Source organism: Pongo pygmaeus, chromosome 5, assembly GCF_028885625.2.
Source record: "Pongo pygmaeus isolate AG05252 chromosome 5, NHGRI_mPonPyg2-v2.0_pri, whole genome shotgun sequence".
NCBI lineage: Eukaryota > Metazoa > Chordata > Mammalia > Primates > Hominidae > Pongo > Pongo pygmaeus.
The window spans coordinates 161,720,992-161,740,428 of NC_072378.2; the positions used below are offsets into that span (position 1 = coordinate 161,720,992).

A 19,437-nucleotide genomic window follows, 5' to 3' on the forward strand; every position below is an offset into this window, starting at 1 on the left:
AATGAACTCAGTGAATAGGCTTGATTTCATACCGTGATGAGTATTAAATTTAACACCACAGGAGCTAGCTGTGGTGTTACTTGAGGTTATACTTTTGGATAATGGTAGTCATTACCAATTTATAGCAATTAAGATTTTGATAAGTTTTGGACAATATTTAGTCAAATATAACTGTTTGTTCTTAAGGTTGGTTTAAGAGAAAGACAGTCAAACCATTTTTTTCCTTAAATGTTTGTTTTCTTTTTAATATAGCAGAAGGAAGTACATTCAGTTTATCTCATAGTTTAAGTAGGTTAAATAGGAATTTAAAAGACACCCAAGCCAAAGCCCTTTTCACGGCATTGCTGGGTGATCATTATCAGCTTCATTTTGCATTTCTATTCTAGTACTGCCATAGCGGGATGGTAATCAGCCATAGCTGGGTTACAGAGGTAGAGCAAATATTTTGCAATTTATATGAGAATTTGCACACACACACACATCCCTGTTAGGAAATATCTCAAGGTGTGTGTGTGTGCATGCATGCATGTGTAAATGTGTGTGTGTAAATGTGTGTATCTGCCAACAGTAAAATTAGAATGTTTGATTTTTAAAGAATATCATACCGATGTAAAATGGAGCTGGTAAAATGGTTACAAGTCAGATTCAATCTATATAGCTAGTGAAATGTTTGTGTCAACCAGAGTGGATTTAAATCCGTATTTCAGCTCTTTAGTCCAAACTTAGCCTGACTTTCAGGGTTCTGGTTTGTGTTTCCAGGCTTCCATATACAGACTCAGTGTTCAGCCACACTGTTTTCTTTGCTGCTCTTGTGTCTCTTTGCTGGCTTCAGATATGCTCTTGCCTTCTTTACTTCCCTTATTTAAGCTTCCATTCTTTGAGGCCCCAAATCAAGTACTTGCTTTTACTTTAAGCCTTTATAGACTAGTTAGACTGTGTAATCTTAGCTGTCTTAGCCTTTCCTTGGTCAATTGGTACTGCCTTGCAAGCACCTTTGACAAGTCCAAGGATGGTGTGGTGGCACCAACTTGGGCTAGGACCCCTGTTCTAACATTAACCATCTGTCTAACCATCTGTGTTCTGTGGTAATCTTCATCATCATGTTGTTATGAAAATTATGGCAATGTCTGTGAAGCCCTTACCTGGAAAATGGAAGCTGGATAAAGCAATTTCTCAAAATGTGGAGCCATTGTAGCCGTGTCAGATAGTGGAAGCAGGCCCAGGAATGTGCACTTTAGCAGGAACGCAGTGATTTCGAACATACACTGAAATTTGAGAAGCTTGAATTAGATGATCTCTAAGTCCCTTCAGGTTACTGACTTGTCTGGTATTCTAGTTCATCATTACTCTGAAGATCATCTCATACTTAAAGATTATCCATCTGTTTACATCTCATTTGAGAGCTCAAATAAGGCTGGTTTATAAAATTTGGACAATATATGGGAGAACATAAAAATTGCAAGAGTTTGATTAAAAATACGATTAATACATATTCTAAAGAGCCATTTTTAGTTGTAGATGGTGGGAATTCATTTGTTTGTCTTATATCCGTCAGATGAACCATATCGCTTGTCATTGGTTCCTTTCAGTTTCATTATGAAGTTTTCTTTTAAAAAAATTTTTATTTTCTTCTGATTTTACCAGGATTATTGGTGATTGGCCAAAGGAAAAAGTGTTCCAGAGGTTTGCTTTAATTGTGCTACAAAAATCACACCATTTAATTTATAGTCACTTGAGAGATCAGGTGTCCCATTCATCTTAAGTTATTAGGAACTATTTTTGTAGTCCTGTAATTAGAACTTGCCAAATAAAACATTCTATATAGCTAACCCCTGTACTTTTTATTCATTTTCCTTTTCAGAATTCTGCTCTGTTTGCATTTGACTTTTGTTAATTGCAAAGGAATTTAGTATTAATAGGAAACCAAAAAAGCAAGCACACCTGTCCATCAGTAGTAGGCTTTTGGTTGTTATTAAAAAGTTCCTTAGTCATGTCAGAGTGGATAAAGACAAAATGTAAAAATGCTCAGGGAAATGACTGTATCTAAGCCTATAGACTACCCCCCACCCAACACCCTAATGTTGTTCTCAGATCTCCCTTAATTGATAAGTCCCTTATGATTTTATAGAGGCCTAACTGGTCATCAGTTGCCAGAAAGCACTCTTGGGTTTACTCTCTGTGTTAGTCCATTTTGCGTTGGCTATAAAGGAATACTTGAGACTGGGTAATGTGTAAAGAAAGAGGTATATTTGGCTCATGGTTCTGTATGCTATACAGGCATGGCACCAATATCAACTCAGCTTCTGGTGAAGCCTCAAGAAGCTTTTACTCACGGCAGAAAGTGAGGAGGAAGCAGGCATGTCACATGGAGAGAGAGGGAACAAGAGAGAGCTCTCACATGAACTAATAGAGCGAGGACTCCCTGGTTACCATGGAGAGGGCACTAAGCCATCCATGAGGAATCCACCCCCATGACTCAGACATCTCTCATCAGGCCCCACTTCCAACATTGGGGGTCACATTTCAGCATGAGATTTGGAGGGGGCAAATATCCAAACCAAATCACCCTCTCCTTCTGTCACAAGTATATTATTTTAAAAATGTAGCTACTGCTGTGATAGAGTAATTGGTATATCCTTTTTGCACAGTAGCTAGACAGGAGTTTGTCTGTTTTAAGTTTGAATTGCATCATTATTTAAACTAAGATGTGTGAATTTATGTTTTGTATATATTTTTCCAAAACCAACTTGGGTTTTGTTTTGGGGGGTGGGGGGAACAAAAAGCTTCTCTGTCCCATCTTGCTCCTTTCCTAATTTGCTTTTCCTTAAACCTACTATGTAGGTCCAAATATTAAACCATTGCTTTATGTGAACACAAAATTTCAAAAAATTGTGTAATAGACTGTTTTGTATGCTGTGAGATAAACTTAACAAGATTTGTATTTAACCTGTAAAAGTTAGTTTTTCAGGCTTGCTAAAATGAGATTACGTTTATGTGGAAAAAATGGGATTGTGGCATTTTTTCTTAGATTGCTTTCATTGTTGGAATAAAGGTCTAGGGTGAGAAGCTTCATCTGTTATTATTTTCATGTTTTGCCCCTGGTACATGTAGCATAGATTTGGAATAATGCTTGTAGCCAGTCTTCTGGGACTATTAAAGTCATTTAATCCTTAGTTTTCCCTTAGGACCTTTCAATCATAGATTAGAAGAACTTGAATAAATTATATAAGAAAAGTAATACTTTTTCACTGTCAACTATTACTTTCCAATTATAAATTGTATGCAGATAGTCTGTGGTCATTATCAATAATGCACCACATTAGTTTTATAAAGTATTTTAAAAATCCCAAAACCTAAGCCAACAAGATTGTTTTTTATTTCACAATTTTTTGTTTTCTTTGACTCAGAATCATTTATTTGGGTGTACATAATAGTTGATACACATTCTATTCTAGGTCTTCATTGCCTTTCTTCTGCACACTTTTCTTGGATGTTCTTATCTACTATCACGATATTAAATAATATCTGTACATACTAATAATTTCCAAATCCATTTCTCTGGATTTCTCTCCTAAGCCCAACATCTATGTTTTTTTAGTACCTATAGATATTTCCACATGTATGTCCCATAGGCACGTCAAATTCAGTGTATTAGAAACTAAACTCATTTTCTTTACCTCCAGTCCTACACAGTGATACAATGTATATGTCATTTTGTGTTTCCCAGTAATAAAGTATAATATAAATTATCTTGAAAAATATAGTGGAGTTAAATGTGGAAGCACTGGTCATTTTTGCTTTCAAAATACCATTGGTTAACCAAATAGTATGTATGCGCTCTGTTAATAAAGGTATAAAAAACACAGAGTTAAACGCATCAGAGCAAGAGAATTAAAGTTGGTCTAAGCAATTTTTTTATATAAATGAGAGTTGATAAGCATTTATAGCTAGAAACAAACTATGAAGAAATTTTCTTAAATGGACTATATAAAAAGTTTAAAGACATTTAGAAGTAGATTAGTACTAAAGATAAAAATTCTATCTTAAAAATTTTAAATTTAAAAAATAATAGTAATATTTGTATACTAAAATAAACAGCAAAAAATCTCTATGGACAGATTGGTTTAAAACCTTTTTTGATGGATCATAAAGTAAATTATTATTTTTATTTATTTTTTTTTTTTATTTTTATTTATTATTATTATTATTATTATTATTATTATTATTATTATACTTTAGGCTCTATGGTACATGTGCGCAACGTGCAGGTAAGTTACATATGTATACATGTGCCATGCTGGTGCGCTGCACCCACCAACTCGTCATCTAGCATTAGGTATATCTCCCAATGCTATCCCTCCCCCCTCCCCCCACCCCACAACAGTCCCCGAAGTGTGATGTTCCCCTTCCTGTGTCCATGTGTTCTCATTGTTCAATTCCCACCTATGAGTGAGAATATGCGGTGTTTGGTTTTTTGTTCTTGTGATAGTTTACTGAGAATGATGATTTCCAATTTCATCCATGTCCCTACAAAGGACGTGAACTCATCATTTTTTATGGCTGCATAGTATTCCATGGTGTATATGTGCCACATTTTCTTAATCCAGTCTATCATTGTTGGACATTTGGGTTGGTTCCAAGTCTTTGCTATTGTGAATAATGCTGCAATAAACATACGTGTGCATGTGTCTTTATAGCAGCATGATTTATAGTCCTTTGGGTATATACCCAGTAATGGGATGGCTGGGTCAAATGGAATTTCTAGTTCTAGATCCCTGAGGAATCGCCACACTGACTTCCACAAGGGTTGAACTAGTTTACAGTCCCACCAACAGTGTAAAAGTGTTCCTATTTCTCCACATCCTCTCCAGCACCTGTTGTTTCCTGACTTTTTAATGATCGCCATTCTAACTGGTGTGAGATGGTATCTCATTGTGGTTTTGATTTGCATTTCTCTGATGGCCAGTGATGGTGAGCATTTTTTCATGTGTTTTTTGGCTGCATAAATGTCTTCTTTTGAGAAGTGTCTGTTCATGTCCTTCGCCCACTTTTTGATGGGGTTGTTTGTTTTTTTCTTGTAAATTTGTTGGAGTTCATTGTAGATTCTGGATATTAGCCCTTTGTCAGATGAGTAGGTTGCGAAAATTTTCTCCCATTTTGTAGGTTGCCTGTTCACTCTGATGGTAGTTTCCTTTGCTGTGCAGAAGCTCTTTAGTTTAATTAGATCCCATTTGTCAATTTTGGCTTTTGTTGCCATTGCTTTTGGAGTTTTAGACATGAAGTCCTTGCCCATGCCTATGTCCTGAATGGTATTGCCTAGGTTTTCTTCTAGGGTTTTTATGGTTTTAGGTCTAACATTTAAGTCTTTAATCCATCTTGAATTAATTTTTGTATAAGGTGTAAGGAAGGGATCCAGTTTCAGCTTTCTACATATGGCTAGCCAGTTTTCCCAGCACCATTTATTAAATAGGGAATCCTTTCCCCATTTCTTGTTTTTGTCAGGTTTGTCAAAGATCAGATAGTTGTAGATATGTGGCATTATTTCTGAGGGCTCTGTTCTGTTCCATTGATCTATATCTCTGTTTTGGTACCAGTACCATGCTGTTTTGGTTACTGTAGCCTTGTAGTATAGTTTGAAGTCAGGTAGCGTGATGCCTCCAGCTTTGTTCTTTTGGCTTAGGATTGACTTGGCGATGCGGGCTCTTTTTTGGTTCCATATGAACTTTAAAGTAGTTTTTTCCAATTCTGTGAAGAAAGTCATTGGTAACTTGATGGGGATGGCATTGAATCTGTAAATTACCTTGGGAAGGATGGCCATTTTCATGATATTGATTCTTCCTACCCATGAGCATGGAATGTTCTTCCATTTGTTTGTATCCTCTTTTATTTCCTTGAGCAGTGGTTTGTAGTTCTCCTTGAAGAGGTCCTTCACATCCCTTGTAAGTTGGATTCCTAGGTATTTTATTCTCTTTGAAGCAATTGTGAATGGGAGTTCACTCATGATTTGGCTCTCTGTTTGTCTGTTATTGATGTATAAGAATGCTTGTGATTTTTGTACATTGATTTTGTATCCTGAGACTTTGCTGAAGTTGCTTATCAGCTTAAGGAGATTTTGGGCTGAGACAATGGGGTTTTCTAGATACACTATCATGTCATCTGCAAACAGGGACAATTTGACTTCCTCTTTTCCTAATTGAATACCCTTGATTTCCTTCTCTTGCCTAATTGCCCTGGCCAGAACTTCCAACACTATGTTGAATAGAAGTGGTGAGAGAGGGCATCCCTGTCTTGTGCCAGTTTTCAAAGGGAATGCTTCCAGTTTTTGCCCATTCAGTATGATATTGGCTGTGGGTTTGTCATAAATAGCTCTTATTATTTTGAGATACGTCCCATGGGCAAGTTTAATACAAGATAAACCAAGCTATAAGTGCTCTTAGGGAAATTTGTTTAAAAATCCTTATTTTAAGACTAATTTGAATCGATTAGGAAGTAAATTGGTTTTAAGCAAATTTTCATTGGTGCATTGGTTTGTGGTATATTGGTTTGTAACCCATGTAAATATACCCTATTCCATCAAATCTGAAGATATACTAATATGTCTTTAGATATTACATTCACAACTAATCTCTTATATATTCACAAGTAATCGCCTAAAACTAGGTGATATTATATACTAAGAAAATTGTATAATAATTTCTTAGTATAATTATTATATTAATAATATATATAATAAAATTCTTAGTATATAAGAAATATATACTAAGAGATTATAATATATTCTAAGGTAAAAACAGCTTATAATTGATGATGTGTTCTTATAATTGGAATTTTTATTTATTTAAAGAGATCTTTTATACTTTCTGATATGTAGATATATATTTCACTTATGCATGTATATATATGTTTAAAAAAAATGGGCCGGGCATAGTGGCTCATGCCTGTAATCTCAGCACTTTGGGAGACAGAGGTGGGAGGATTGCTTGAGCCCAGGAATTTGGGACTAGCTTAGGAAACATAGTGGGATCCTGTCTCTACCAAAAAAAAAAAAAAAATTAGCTGGGTGTGGTGATGCGTGCCTGTGGTTCTAGCTACTTGGGAGGCTGAGGCGGGAGGATCACTCAAGCCCAGGAAGTTGAGGCTGCACTCCAGCCTGTCTCAGAAAAAAAGAAAAATGTAAATGAAAAATATTGGCAAATATGTCCCTAAAACTTACTTATATCATCATTGATTATATATAGCATTCTAATTTCAGAGATGTTAACATATGAAAAAATATGTGTCCTAGTTTCAGTGAAATAAACTATGCCTTTCCTTAAGTGTAGAGGGTAGATTGAGATGGCGTTATAGGTTTGGGCATTATCGATATATGATGTGGAAATGAATGAGATCACCCAGGGAGAAGAGATCTAAGATTAGCACTTGGAGAAACATTAACATTTTATGTAGTGAGCAAAGCTCCAAGGAGGTATTTGAAAAGAAGGGACTTAAGGAAGTGTAAGAACCCAGAAGCAACAGAATGAAAGGATTTCAGTAACGTAGAGCAATTAATAGTGTTAAAAGTGCCATACAGGAAGGAGGATGTATGTGTGTTCATTTCAAAGCTTGGAATCGGATTATAGAACCTTTTCTAGTTGTTTGAAAGAAGTGGGTGATTTTTGCTTTTTTCGCATTAATTGTAAATGATTTTACATGCCAGTATAACATACTAAGCAAATTATACCAAATTAGTCTATATGTCTTCAGTCTTGCTAATTTTAAATTTAAAATGTTATTGCCCACTTGTTTGTGGCAAAGGAGAAATAAAGGAATAGAATAAACTAAGGCCAGTGTTTTTGTCTGTCAACTGTCTTTCAGTTTTTTATGAGAATAATCTTAGGGTGCCTTAAGTATTCTTGCATCAATGTGCCTGATTTTATCAATGAGAAAAGTAATCCAGATAATTTATGTGATTTCCTCTTAAGTTTACACATTTAGCTAATGACAAATGCAGGAATTAAATATATTTTCTCATCCAGGTGTCCGTCAGATCTCCCATGCTGTTTCTTCCTTCTTAAATTGAAGGTGATTACTTATGGAAATTTGGTTAAATGATTTGATAACTGTGCTTTGTAGCATAGAGAGAAATAAACAGCTAGTTTAGGTGATTAGTTGTGAATATAAGAGAATACAGCAAATACTGGAAAAATGGATAAATTTTTTTAAAATATAGAAAATGTCATATATTTTTTGATTCCTTTAATTTTTAGGATATGGTATGCTTTTTTTTCTTCTATTAGCAGTCTGAAAATATAAATACGTGTGAATACCAGTTTTATTGAAAATATTGAGAGTAGCTTCATATTTTAGAGTTATATAATGTTCTGTTTATTTTTTTTTTTAATAGAAAAAATGAATGCACCAAATCAGCCTCCACATAAAGACACTGGAAAAACAGTGGAGAATGTGGAAGAATACAGCTATAAGCAGGAGAAAAAGATCCGAGCAGCTCTTAGAACAACAGAGCGTGATCATAAAAAAAATGTACAGTGCTCATTCATGTTAGACTCAGTGGGTGGATCTTTGCCAAAAAAATCAATTCCAGATGTGGATCTCAATAAGCCTTACCTCAGCCTTGGCTGTAGCAATGCTAAGCTTCCAGTATCTGTGCCCATGCCTATAGCCAGACCTGCACGCCAGACTTCTAGGACTGACTGTCCAGCAGATCGTTTAAAGTTTTTTGAAACATTACGACTTTTGCTAAAGCTTACCTCAGTCTCAAAGAAGAAAGACAGGGAGCAAAGAGGACAAGAAAATACGTCTGGTTTCTGGCTTAACCGATCTAATGAACTGATCTGGTTAGAGCTACAAGCCTGGCATGCAGGACGGACAATTAATGACCAGGACTTCTTTTTATATACAGCCCGTCAAGCCATCCCAGATATTATTAATGAAATCCTTACTTTCAAAGTCGACTATGGGAGCTTCGCCTTTGTTAGAGATGGAGCTGGTTTTAATGGTACTTCAGTAGAAGGGCAGTGCAAAGCCACTCCTGGAACAAAGTTTGTAGGTTACTCAACGCATCACGAGCATCTCCAACGCCAGAGGGTCTCATTTGAGCAGGTAAAACGGATAATGGAGCTGCTAGAGTACATAGAAGCACTTTATCCATCATTGCAGGCTCTTCAGAAGGACTATGAAAAATATGCTGCAAAAGACTTCCAGGACAGGGTGCAGGCACTCTGTTTGTGGTTAAACATCACAAAAGACTTAAATCAGAAATTAAGGATTATGGGCACTGTTTTGGGCATCAAGAATTTATCAGACATTGGCTGGCCAGTGTTTGAAATCCCTTCCCCTCGACCATCCAAAGGTAATGAGCCGGAGTATGAGGGTGACGACACAGAAGGAGAATTAAAGGAGTTGGAAAGTAGTACGGATGAGAGTGAAGAAGAACAAATCTCTGATCCTAGGGTACCGGAAATCAGACAGCCCATAGATAACAGCTTCGACATCCAGTCGCAGGACTGCATATCCAAGAAGCTTGAGAGGCTCGAATCTGAGGATGATTCTATTGGCTGGGGAGCACCAGACTGGAGCACAGAAGCAGGCTTTAGCAGACATTGTCTGACTTCTATTTATAGACCATTTGTAGACAAAGCACTGAAGCAGATGGGGTTAAGAAAGTTAATTTTAAGACTTCACAAGCTAATGGATGGTTCCTTGCAAAGGGCACGTGTAGCATTGGTAAAGAACGATCGTCCAGTGGAGGTAGGTTTCCAGTAGGTATTAATACAATGATGTCCTTAGTTCCATTTATTTATTGCAAATTATAATGTTGGTGTTATGTACTTTCATATTCTAATATTTTTGAACACAAATGGCGGTTATAAATTGCACATTTAAGCATTTCTGTAAAGTACTATGATCAATAAATAGATCTAAGAAAGCTGCATGAAATTTAGTGAATTAAGTGCAGGGTGGTATGTGGAGGGAATAAGTTCAACCATGTAAATACAGGATGGCAAAGGACAGGCTGGGTATAAACAAAGATGGAAGGAAGAAAGCCATAGTCATGGATGTCCACAAGCTGCATGTGAGTCAGGAAAAAAGTCCACGTCACACAGGTGTTTATAAATGAATAGGGCACCCAAGGTCAAGGAGAGAGTTCTTTCTCTATCCTTTGAAGTTGTTTTCTCTGTTTTGATTAGCGTGTCAAGTTTTGGTCACTGTATTTGAAAGAGATGTAAATTATAGAGAAATGTCAGAATGATCAAAGGGAAAAAGCCAACGCTATCTCGCAAGGTTAAAGTGTTCAGTACAGATGATGAAAGTTTAAGGGAAGTCCTGATTTTTGTCAGATATGTGTTTCGATATGTGTAGATTTTTGTGAGAGGAATGTGCCCACTAGAGGAAGTGACTTGAAGACGGTATAGATTTGCTTTTGATAGCTTGATGTGTTATAAATTCCTTATTGTAAAGGATGGCAATACTAGACAAGGGCATTTTGTGGGATATCGTTCTTGAGAGTCCAAAATAGTACTGTACAAGTGATTTTGCTTTTCTGGTGAGTTTGCATGTTCGTCTGGCTAAAAGTGAAACCCAAATCTTTGAAATACCTTATACCCGTCTTAAGTCTGTGATTCTGAATTTTAGTAGCTGTATACATACATATGCACAATCCCCTCGGTATCAGAGGAGGTTTGGTTTTGGGACTTTCCACGGATCCCAAAATCCGAAAATGCTCAAGTCCCTCATACAAAATGATGCAGTATTTGCATATAACCAGTGCACAACCTCGTATGCTTTAAATAATCTCTAGATTATGTGTAATGACTTATGTAATATAAATGCTATGTAAATGGTTGTTAATACTGTACAGTTTAGGGAATAATGGCAATAAAAAAGTTTATGCATGTTTAATACAGATATAGTTTTTCTTCCCAAATACTTTTGTTCTGCAGTTGGTTGAATTCATGGATGTGGAACCCACGGATATGGAGAGCCAACTGTATATACTTGTTATTTTTATTTTTTTAACTTCATTTTTTTTACACAGCCTGGCTTGCTTTAAATTCATTAACGATAAACAACTTGGAAACTATGGAAAACACCTGAAGAGAACTTGAGTTTGCAAGAATTTAATTTTTTATTCTGACAGCCGGATTAAATAAAATCCTTAGGAGGAAGGAGTTAAGCATTTACATAAATTCAGGAAGATGTTTACAACATGAACCAGTGCTTTGTAGCTATATTTTAAGAGGTTTACTTTGAATATTATTTTGATTAGAAATCTTAACCATGAATGGCTGGAGTGTTTTAATTTCATTAAGGACATATGTGGGCAAGACAGGATTGATGTTTAATTTGTATTGTGACCACTGGTTTTGAAGTAACATGAATGAAGAAACAAGTCCTGGCGGTACCGACATCCCTTGGTATCTCATCCCAGGGGGATTTGTTCCAGGACCCCCATGGACACTCAAATCCTTGGATGCTCCAGTCCCTTATATAAAATGGTGTAGTACTTACATACAACCTATGTGTATCCTCCTGTATGCTTTAAATCATCTATAGATTACTTATAATACCTAATACAATGTAAATGCTATGTAAATAGTTGTTATACTGTATCTTTTTTATTTGTATTATTACTATTACTATTTTAGAGACGAGATCTCACTATGTTGCCCAGGCTGGACTCAAACTCGTGGGCTAAAACAGTCCTCCTGCCTTAGCCTCCCGAGTAGCTTGTATTACTTTTTATTGTTGTGTTCTTATTTTTAATGTTTTTTCAAACATTCTTGATCTGCGGATGCGTATCCCAGGGTTTCAGAGGGCTGACTGTATAACCCCACCTCTAATTCAGTGGTTCTCATAGGACAGCAGCACATGAGAAGAGGCCACGGTGGGGCGGGGGTGAGTTGGACATGTCAGGCTTCCGTAAACTGCTTCATCCACCCTCCCTCTCCAAATTGTCTTCCTTCCTCTCCAGGCTCTTCGTGGTGATTAACTATTGCTACTAATGAGGATTGTATCCCTTAGATATGTTATAGCAAGAAAAGATTGAGAACAAGTGCCCTACATCTTATATTAGAACTCATGTTGAAAAAAGACAGTAATAGTCTCCCCAGAGTTCTGAATTATCTCATCTGAGTTGTAGTTCTTTGGTTTGACCAATTGAGATTTCGCTGAAGAGGTCATCTTTGTTATAGAAAAAAAGAAACATGAATTCAAAGTTTATAAGGTATATAAATGAAAGACTTTATTAGAATTTTGTGTAGATTGTTTGCTTTTCAAAAAATGAACTACAGAAGCCCCTGTTGTTTTAAATTTTGGTTCATAAGATGCTAAGTGTTCATCAGATAATGAAAGAGTAACAGAGCGAAAGTGGGACTTCTTCAGTATTGGCGATTAATCCAAATTAACAAAAGATAAGGCTCTGCAATTCTAATTAACTTAGTGGGAAAGTAAGATTTTATTTTTATTCCCACTTTAGGAACATAATTTCTATAAAGGGAGGCGTGTGTGTGCTTGTGTGTGTATGTGTGTGAATATGTGTGCAGTCCCCCACTCCCAGGTTTGTTTTAGTAGTTTTATTTGGTATGTCAGGAAAAGAGTCACAATTTTGAAGTCCATTAACTGGGTTTCATTTCTCACCATGACCCTGTCTTACCATAGAATGTTGTAAATAGGAATCTTTCTGACTCGAAGCTTTTGCATTTTAGAGTGGATATAATACTGCCTTCTTACCTACCTCACAAGGTGGTTGTTGTGAGGCTGAAAAAGATGCGGTAAGTGGTGTTTTCGTTCCCACACTGCTATAAAGAAATGTCTGAGACTGGGTAATTAATAAAGAAAAGAGGTTTAATTGGCTTATGGTCCCATAGATTGTATAGGAAGCATGGCAGGCAACATCAGCTTCTGAGGAGGCCTCAGGGAACTATAGTCACGATGGAAGGCAAAGCCAGAGCAGGCACTTCTCATGGCTGGAGCACGGGCGGGGTGAAGGTGCTCCATTCTTTTAAACAAGCAGATCTCTTGACAGCTCACTCACCATCATGAGAACAGCACCAGTGGTATGGTACTAAACAGTCACCTCCCACCAGGCCCCACCTCCAACATTGGGGATTACTGTTCAACATAGGGTGGGGACACAGATCCACATCTTATCAAATGATAAAATGCTCTACAAATCAACCATAAACTTTTACTTTTAGAAGTTTTATTACTTTTTCTTCCTTGAAGCTAACTGTAAATCCATATGGGTGCAACTATACTTTTATTTTTAAGATATATTCTGCCTTTTAACCTCTGCCAAATAATTGTACATTTTAAGGGCATACATTTTAGGCAGTAAAACCTTTTAGGTTTGAGGACTTTTTGTTTGTTTGTTTGTTTGTTTTTGAGACAAAGTCTCATTCTGTTGCCTAGGCTGGAGTGTAATGGGAAGATCTCGGCTCACTGCAACCTCTGCCTCCTGGGTTCAGGCAATTCTCCTGTCTCAGGCTCCTGAGTAGCTGGGATTACAAGCGTGCACCACCATGCCTGGCTAATTTTTTGTATTTTTAATAGAGACGGGGGTTTCACCATGTTGGCCAGGCTGGTCTTGAACTCCTGACCCCAAATGATCCACCTGCCTCAGCCTCCCAAAGTGCTGGGATTACAGGCGTGAGCCACCGCGCCTGGCTGGTGTTTTTGTTCTTAATTGTTAAAGTATCTGAACTGACAAGGTACCACAGATTGTACATAATGCATATTTTGCAGTTTTTGTGGTTTCGTGATAATAGGAATGACTATAGGTGAAGGATTTTGTAGAAAAGAAGAAATACACGTGTGATGTTTGATTTTTCTTATCTATGTCTTTATATATTTTTTGATTACGTTACTTATAACCAGTGTTTGCGAAGCACATGTGATCTTACATTTAATTTCCCTTTGTAAGCATGCTTTACAAAATTATTTTTTTTTGAGACAGAGTTTCCCTCTTGTTGCCCAGGCTGGAGTGCAATGGCGCTATCTCAGCTCCCTGAGACCTTTGCCTTGGGGGTTCAGGCTATTCTCCTGCCTCAGCCTCCGGAGTAGCTGGGATTACAGGCATGTGCCACTATGCCTGGCTAATTTTTGTATTTTTGGTAGAGATGGTTTTTCACCGTGTTGGTCAGGCTGGTCTCAAACTCCTGACCTCAGATGATCCACCCGCCTTGGCCTCCCAAAGTGCTGGGATGATAGGTGTGAGCCACCGTGCCTGGCCCAAACTAATTTTTCTCTAAAACTTTATTATATTTCAAAATCTTTTAAAAGAACTGCAACTAGCGATACTAAAAAAAAATCTCTTTGCAGTTTGTTTTCATAATATGAATGCCATAAATACTTTTAATGATTTGTTCAAAATTATATGAAGTTGTAGCTCCGTACCTTCTGTGAACTGATTTCCTCAGGACACATTTCTAGTTACATAGGCAGTCTCTAATTGAAACAAATGGATTAGTTTCCAAAGTCCACTTGAATAGGCAGTTGTTTGAGATCTTGAAAATACTTATCTATAGAAACAGTGTTGTAAATAAGAGAGTCTCAGATTATCAAATGAAACTTATTTAAATCCATGTAACTGAACTAATAATACCAGCTGCAGTTTTATCTTGGCTGTAAGGACTACCATGATGGGGAAAAATAAGAGGAAACCTTACCCTCCCCCATATCCATTTGCGGACCCAGATACAATCCAAGATCTTTTTTATATTTTTTCATTTATCTTCTACTTCTCTTATTCCATTGCTGTTTAAAACATCCCAGGATCTTATTGTTTGTACTTCTTTTTCCCACTTTGCTGTAATACCAGTTCTTCTAGTCTGAGTATTGTTGATCTTGGGTCTTAGGGATGAATGTATCAGCCATTTCAGAATGTATCATGGTCTCCCTATGATAGGGATTGTCTTGCCTCCAACTCTTGCTCCTCCTTCATTAGATGTGCTTGTATGGTGACCCTTCCCCACCCTGCTTAAAAGTTAACAAGAGTCATCTCAGCAGTCCAGTAGTTTCCAGGTGTCCTTCCCAACAGTTACTGTAGCTAAGGATGAGTTTTGTAATACTATTTACAGTTCAATTTAGCTTAGAAATTAAGACCAAGTAAACATATATAAAAGATTTATCCTTAATATCAAAACTACTCCATACAATTGTATTTTTTAGAACAAACTTTTCGTCTTGGAATAATATCAGATTGATAGAAAGTTTGCAAAGATAGTACAGAATTCTTATATGCTCTTCATCCAGCACTCCTTAATATTGACTTCTCACTTACCCTATGCATTTGTTAAAACTAATAACATTGATACAGAGTGCTGTTAACTAAACTACAGACTTTTATTTGGATTTCCCACTTTTTCTACTAATTCCACTAATTCCCTTTTCTGTTCTAGGAACCAGTCGAGGACACCACATTGCATTTAGTTGTCATGTCCACGAATCTGGATTTGTCTGATGTGTTCTCATGATTAGACTGGGGTGATGGGCTTGGGGATGGATGCCACAGAGTTGAAATGCCCTAGTCGCATTACATTGTCACTGGTGATGTTAACCTTGATCACTTGGTTAAGGTGGTGTCTGCCAGGTTTCTCCAGGAGTTACCATTTTTTCCTTTCCATACTCCAATTCTTTGGAAGTAAGTCACCACACACAACCCACTCTCAAGGGGAGGGAAATTAATCTCTACCTCCTGGAGGGGGGAGTATCTAATGTATTATTTGGAATTTCTCCAGATAGAAGTTTTGCTTCTTCTCATTTATTTGGTCATTTATATCAGTATGGACTCATAAATGTTTGCTGTTGTTTTTACTTTGAGTTATAATCCAGTACCATTGTTACTGGTTTTGTTGCTCAAGCTGTTCTTGTTTTAGCCCATTGGAGCTCTTTCAGTTGCCTTCTGTGTCGTTTGATATGCTCCCCTCCTTTGTTGTATTATTTTCCTTTTGATTTGCTTTTTGAATCATTTCTTACTTTCTGGCACCACAAGATGCTCTGGGCTTGTCTTGTATTTTCCCTCTTTCTGTCCTAGGATCAGCCATTTCTCCAAGGAGCTCTGGTTCCTTTTACTGGATAATGCTATTTAGAAATGAAGATGTGGGCACTGGGTGTGTTCGGTGCTGTTGGGGTGTCATTGCTTTTAGGCCTTCTCAGTGGTAGAATTAGAAAGTACAGGTATGTCTTCTAACCTGTGTATACACACAGATCTATAATTCCCTATCTATCAATCTAAAATTATCATGAGTTCATACTGATGTCTCTGGCTCTGATTCAGCACAAGGTTCATTCTGACTTTCCTCCTTTGCTTATCTGTAACTTACTTCTCTTATAATGAGAAACCTGGCACCCATTACTACAATTAATTACATGTTTGTTCAACCCTACCATACGTGTAAAGTAGTTTCAGAATTACAAACCAGTACCCCTGTGAAGAATAAATTTATCAACTAGGGTGTAGTGTTTCAGTCAAGTTCCTTTTGTCTTTAGCCTTTTATAGTCAAAACACTATTCTCCAAAGTAACTTAGGTCAGCACCTTTTTCCTTCACTTTCCTCAGTGAGGTGGTATCATACTTTTGTAATTTAATTAGATTCATTTATTTCATCTGCGTTGCATCCCGGGATCCTCCAGAATCCTGACTGACTTTTTAAAATGTGCATACTCTAAAGCTCACTCTGTAATGTATAGTTCTGTGGGTTTTGTGCAATTTAAAATGTTAAATACAAAATACTGTAATATGGTTATTTTGTGCTCCTCCTTTTTTGATTTCCTTATGAACTTTATTTTCAGAAGAAAAAGATGAATATATTGTAATGTAGTGTACAAAATGTATAATTGTCTGACTTTGTTGCCTCAAATACTAGGAATATTTTTGTTTTGGTTACTGTCTTAATTGCTTTCTTTGGAATTAGAAACTATCATGTAGTTATTATAAAATTAATGGCCAACGAAATACTCTTTGTCTTTGGATTCTCACAATAGTTGTGCTAATTTTTTCCTGTACACACAGGAAACACTGAAGAGGTTGCCGTTTATATTCAAAGCAGACAAAGCATGTAGAAACTAGGAAATCAATAACAGCAGCTACCATTTATTGACTCTTACAGTGTTCCAGACTCAACAACCCTGTGAGGTGGTGCATTTTCCAAATGCAGAAACCAGTTTAGGTACAGTAGACAACGTTCACAAAAATCACAGAGCTATAGATTGTCAGAGGGATTCAAATTCAGGATTCTGGGGTACCAGACTTTATCCTAAATGGTTTCCAAACCTGGCTGCACATCAGCATTACCTAGAGGGCTTTTAAAAATACGTGTGCCTAGCCATTCTGAGAGTAGGACAAGTCAGAATCTCCCAGTGGGGGACATGAGCACTGACATTGTTAACAAACCTACGTGCCTCATGTGAAGCCAGACCAGCAACAGTGTAGTTCTGGTACTCACTGGAAACACTGTTGAGGCTCCAGTGCTCTTCCGCCCCATGCCTTTAAGATCATGCTGTTTAATACAGTTGTTAGAGTTAACTTTTTACTTGTTTCAATCATTCCCTGTCTGATTTCATAAGATTACAAGAACTTTGTAATTGAATGACACACTAACAAGCACATACTTGCTCATTTGCCTTTAGGTTTTCTGTTTTCTTAAACATGCAGACATACAAAGGAAAGCAGGAAGTTGTGTGCGTTATTTTGGACTATAGTGAGCAAACCGACTCAAACTGATGTAATATCACAGGTAGGATAGAAGTTATCAACTTTGAGCTGAGAACTGGATTCCATGATAACAACAGCACAATAGTAATATTAAGAAGACTAGTAGCTAGCATTAACTGAACACTCGCTATATGCCAGGGCAAGGAAGAGGGCTAAGTAACTTGATCAGGTCACAAATCTAGAAAGTGGCAGAGCCAGGATATGAACCCAGAGCTCTGGCTATAAAGCCATGTATGCTCTTGACATATAAAGCCATGTATGCTCTTGTGGGACAAAGTTCCATTTTGTCCCACACAGTGTTTTAAATATTTTTTTTGACTTAGTGTCTAACATTTTTAAATGGGAGAATCCAGATTTTGGGTTTTTTTTTTCCTAGAAATACTGGGAAGTCTGTCAACACTGGCTCCACATTCCCACATGACTAGCAGCATAAGGGCTCCAGTTTACCACGGTATCCATCATTTGTCTTACGGCCACCCAAGTACACCTGTTTACATGACTTACTGGGCCTGTGTAGGAATTTCAGTTCGTGATAGGATCCCAGTATAGAATCACAGAAACTGACTTTTGAAGGATAATGTAAAGGCTGTTTGTATCTAACACTTTTTTAAAAAACAGTATGCTTTTGTTTTATTTATTGCAGTATATTTTTAAAGTCCCTGTCCTCTGTCACTGCTCAGAGTAATTATCATCTGGTTTATATTTTCTAGAGTTTTTTGTGACTCTATAAATTATGACTTTGTTATGTAGCACATGTAATTTTTTAAAACAAATGTGATAATGCTATACATATCCTACTACAACTTGAAGGGTTTCCCCCGTGCTGTCTACTTTGGATCTGGAAATGTAATTTTTTTGCTTGTGTAAACAATGTAGCCACAGACATTCTTGTACACACCCCTTAATGAACTTATTCTGTTGTTTTTGTAAGAATGCTTAATTGAAATGGAATTGTTAGGTCATGGGGTATATGCACATTCACATCTTTGATATATGTTGCCAAATTGCTCTCCAAAAAGGCTATACTAATTTATACTTAAAACACTATAGGAGAAATTTGATTTTTCCTCATTTTTGTAACCATGATCAGCAAAAAATGTAATTTCATTGATTGATTGATTTTTTTTTTTTTTTTAAAGTCAGAGCCTCACACTGCTGCCCAGGCTGGAGTACAGTGGCATAGTCTCGGCTTACGGCAGCCTCCATCTCCCAAGTTCCAGTGATTCTTATGCCTCACCCTCCCGAGTAGCTGGGATCACAGGCGTGTGCTACCACACCTGGCTAATGTTTTGTATTTTTAGTAGAGATGGGGTTTCATTATGTTGGCCAGGCTGGTCTCGAACTCCTGGCCTCAAGTGATCTGCCTGCCTTGGCCTCCCAAAGTACTGGGATTACAGGCGTTGAGCCACTGGCACCCGGCCTAAATCTTTCTCTTCATTTCTAGTGACACTGAGCCTGTTTTTCATGTTGATTGGCCATTTGCATGTCTTTTCGTTTGCTTATTTATTTTGCTCATTTTCTGTCAGGCTGCCTTTCTATTGATCTGTTGGAACTATTTATGAATTTTATTCATTTTTCTATGATGGTTGTAAATATTTCTTTCAATTTGCCTTTTAACTTGTTTAGGGTACTTAACACTGTATAGAAATTTCACATTTTTATATAGTCATGTCTGTTATTATTTTATGACTATTTTATTTGTACTCAGATTATTTAAAAATTTTA

At 36.9% G+C, this 19,437-nt stretch overlaps 1 protein-coding gene across 14 annotated transcripts in view; it reads left to right on the forward strand.

The window, feature by feature from the left end:
* Window positions 1–19,437, forward strand: part of MAP3K4 (mitogen-activated protein kinase kinase kinase 4) — a 127,953-nt gene that overhangs the window by 51,130 nt on the left and 57,386 nt on the right. For all 14 annotated transcript variants that reach the window (XM_063666817.1, XM_054490487.2, XM_063666808.1 and 11 more), the window contains one exon: window positions 8,384–9,747. In XM_063666817.1, the coding sequence (XP_063522887.1) occupies window positions 8,384–9,747 (1,364 nt within the window). The remainder of the gene's footprint in view (window positions 1–8,383; window positions 9,748–19,437) is intronic.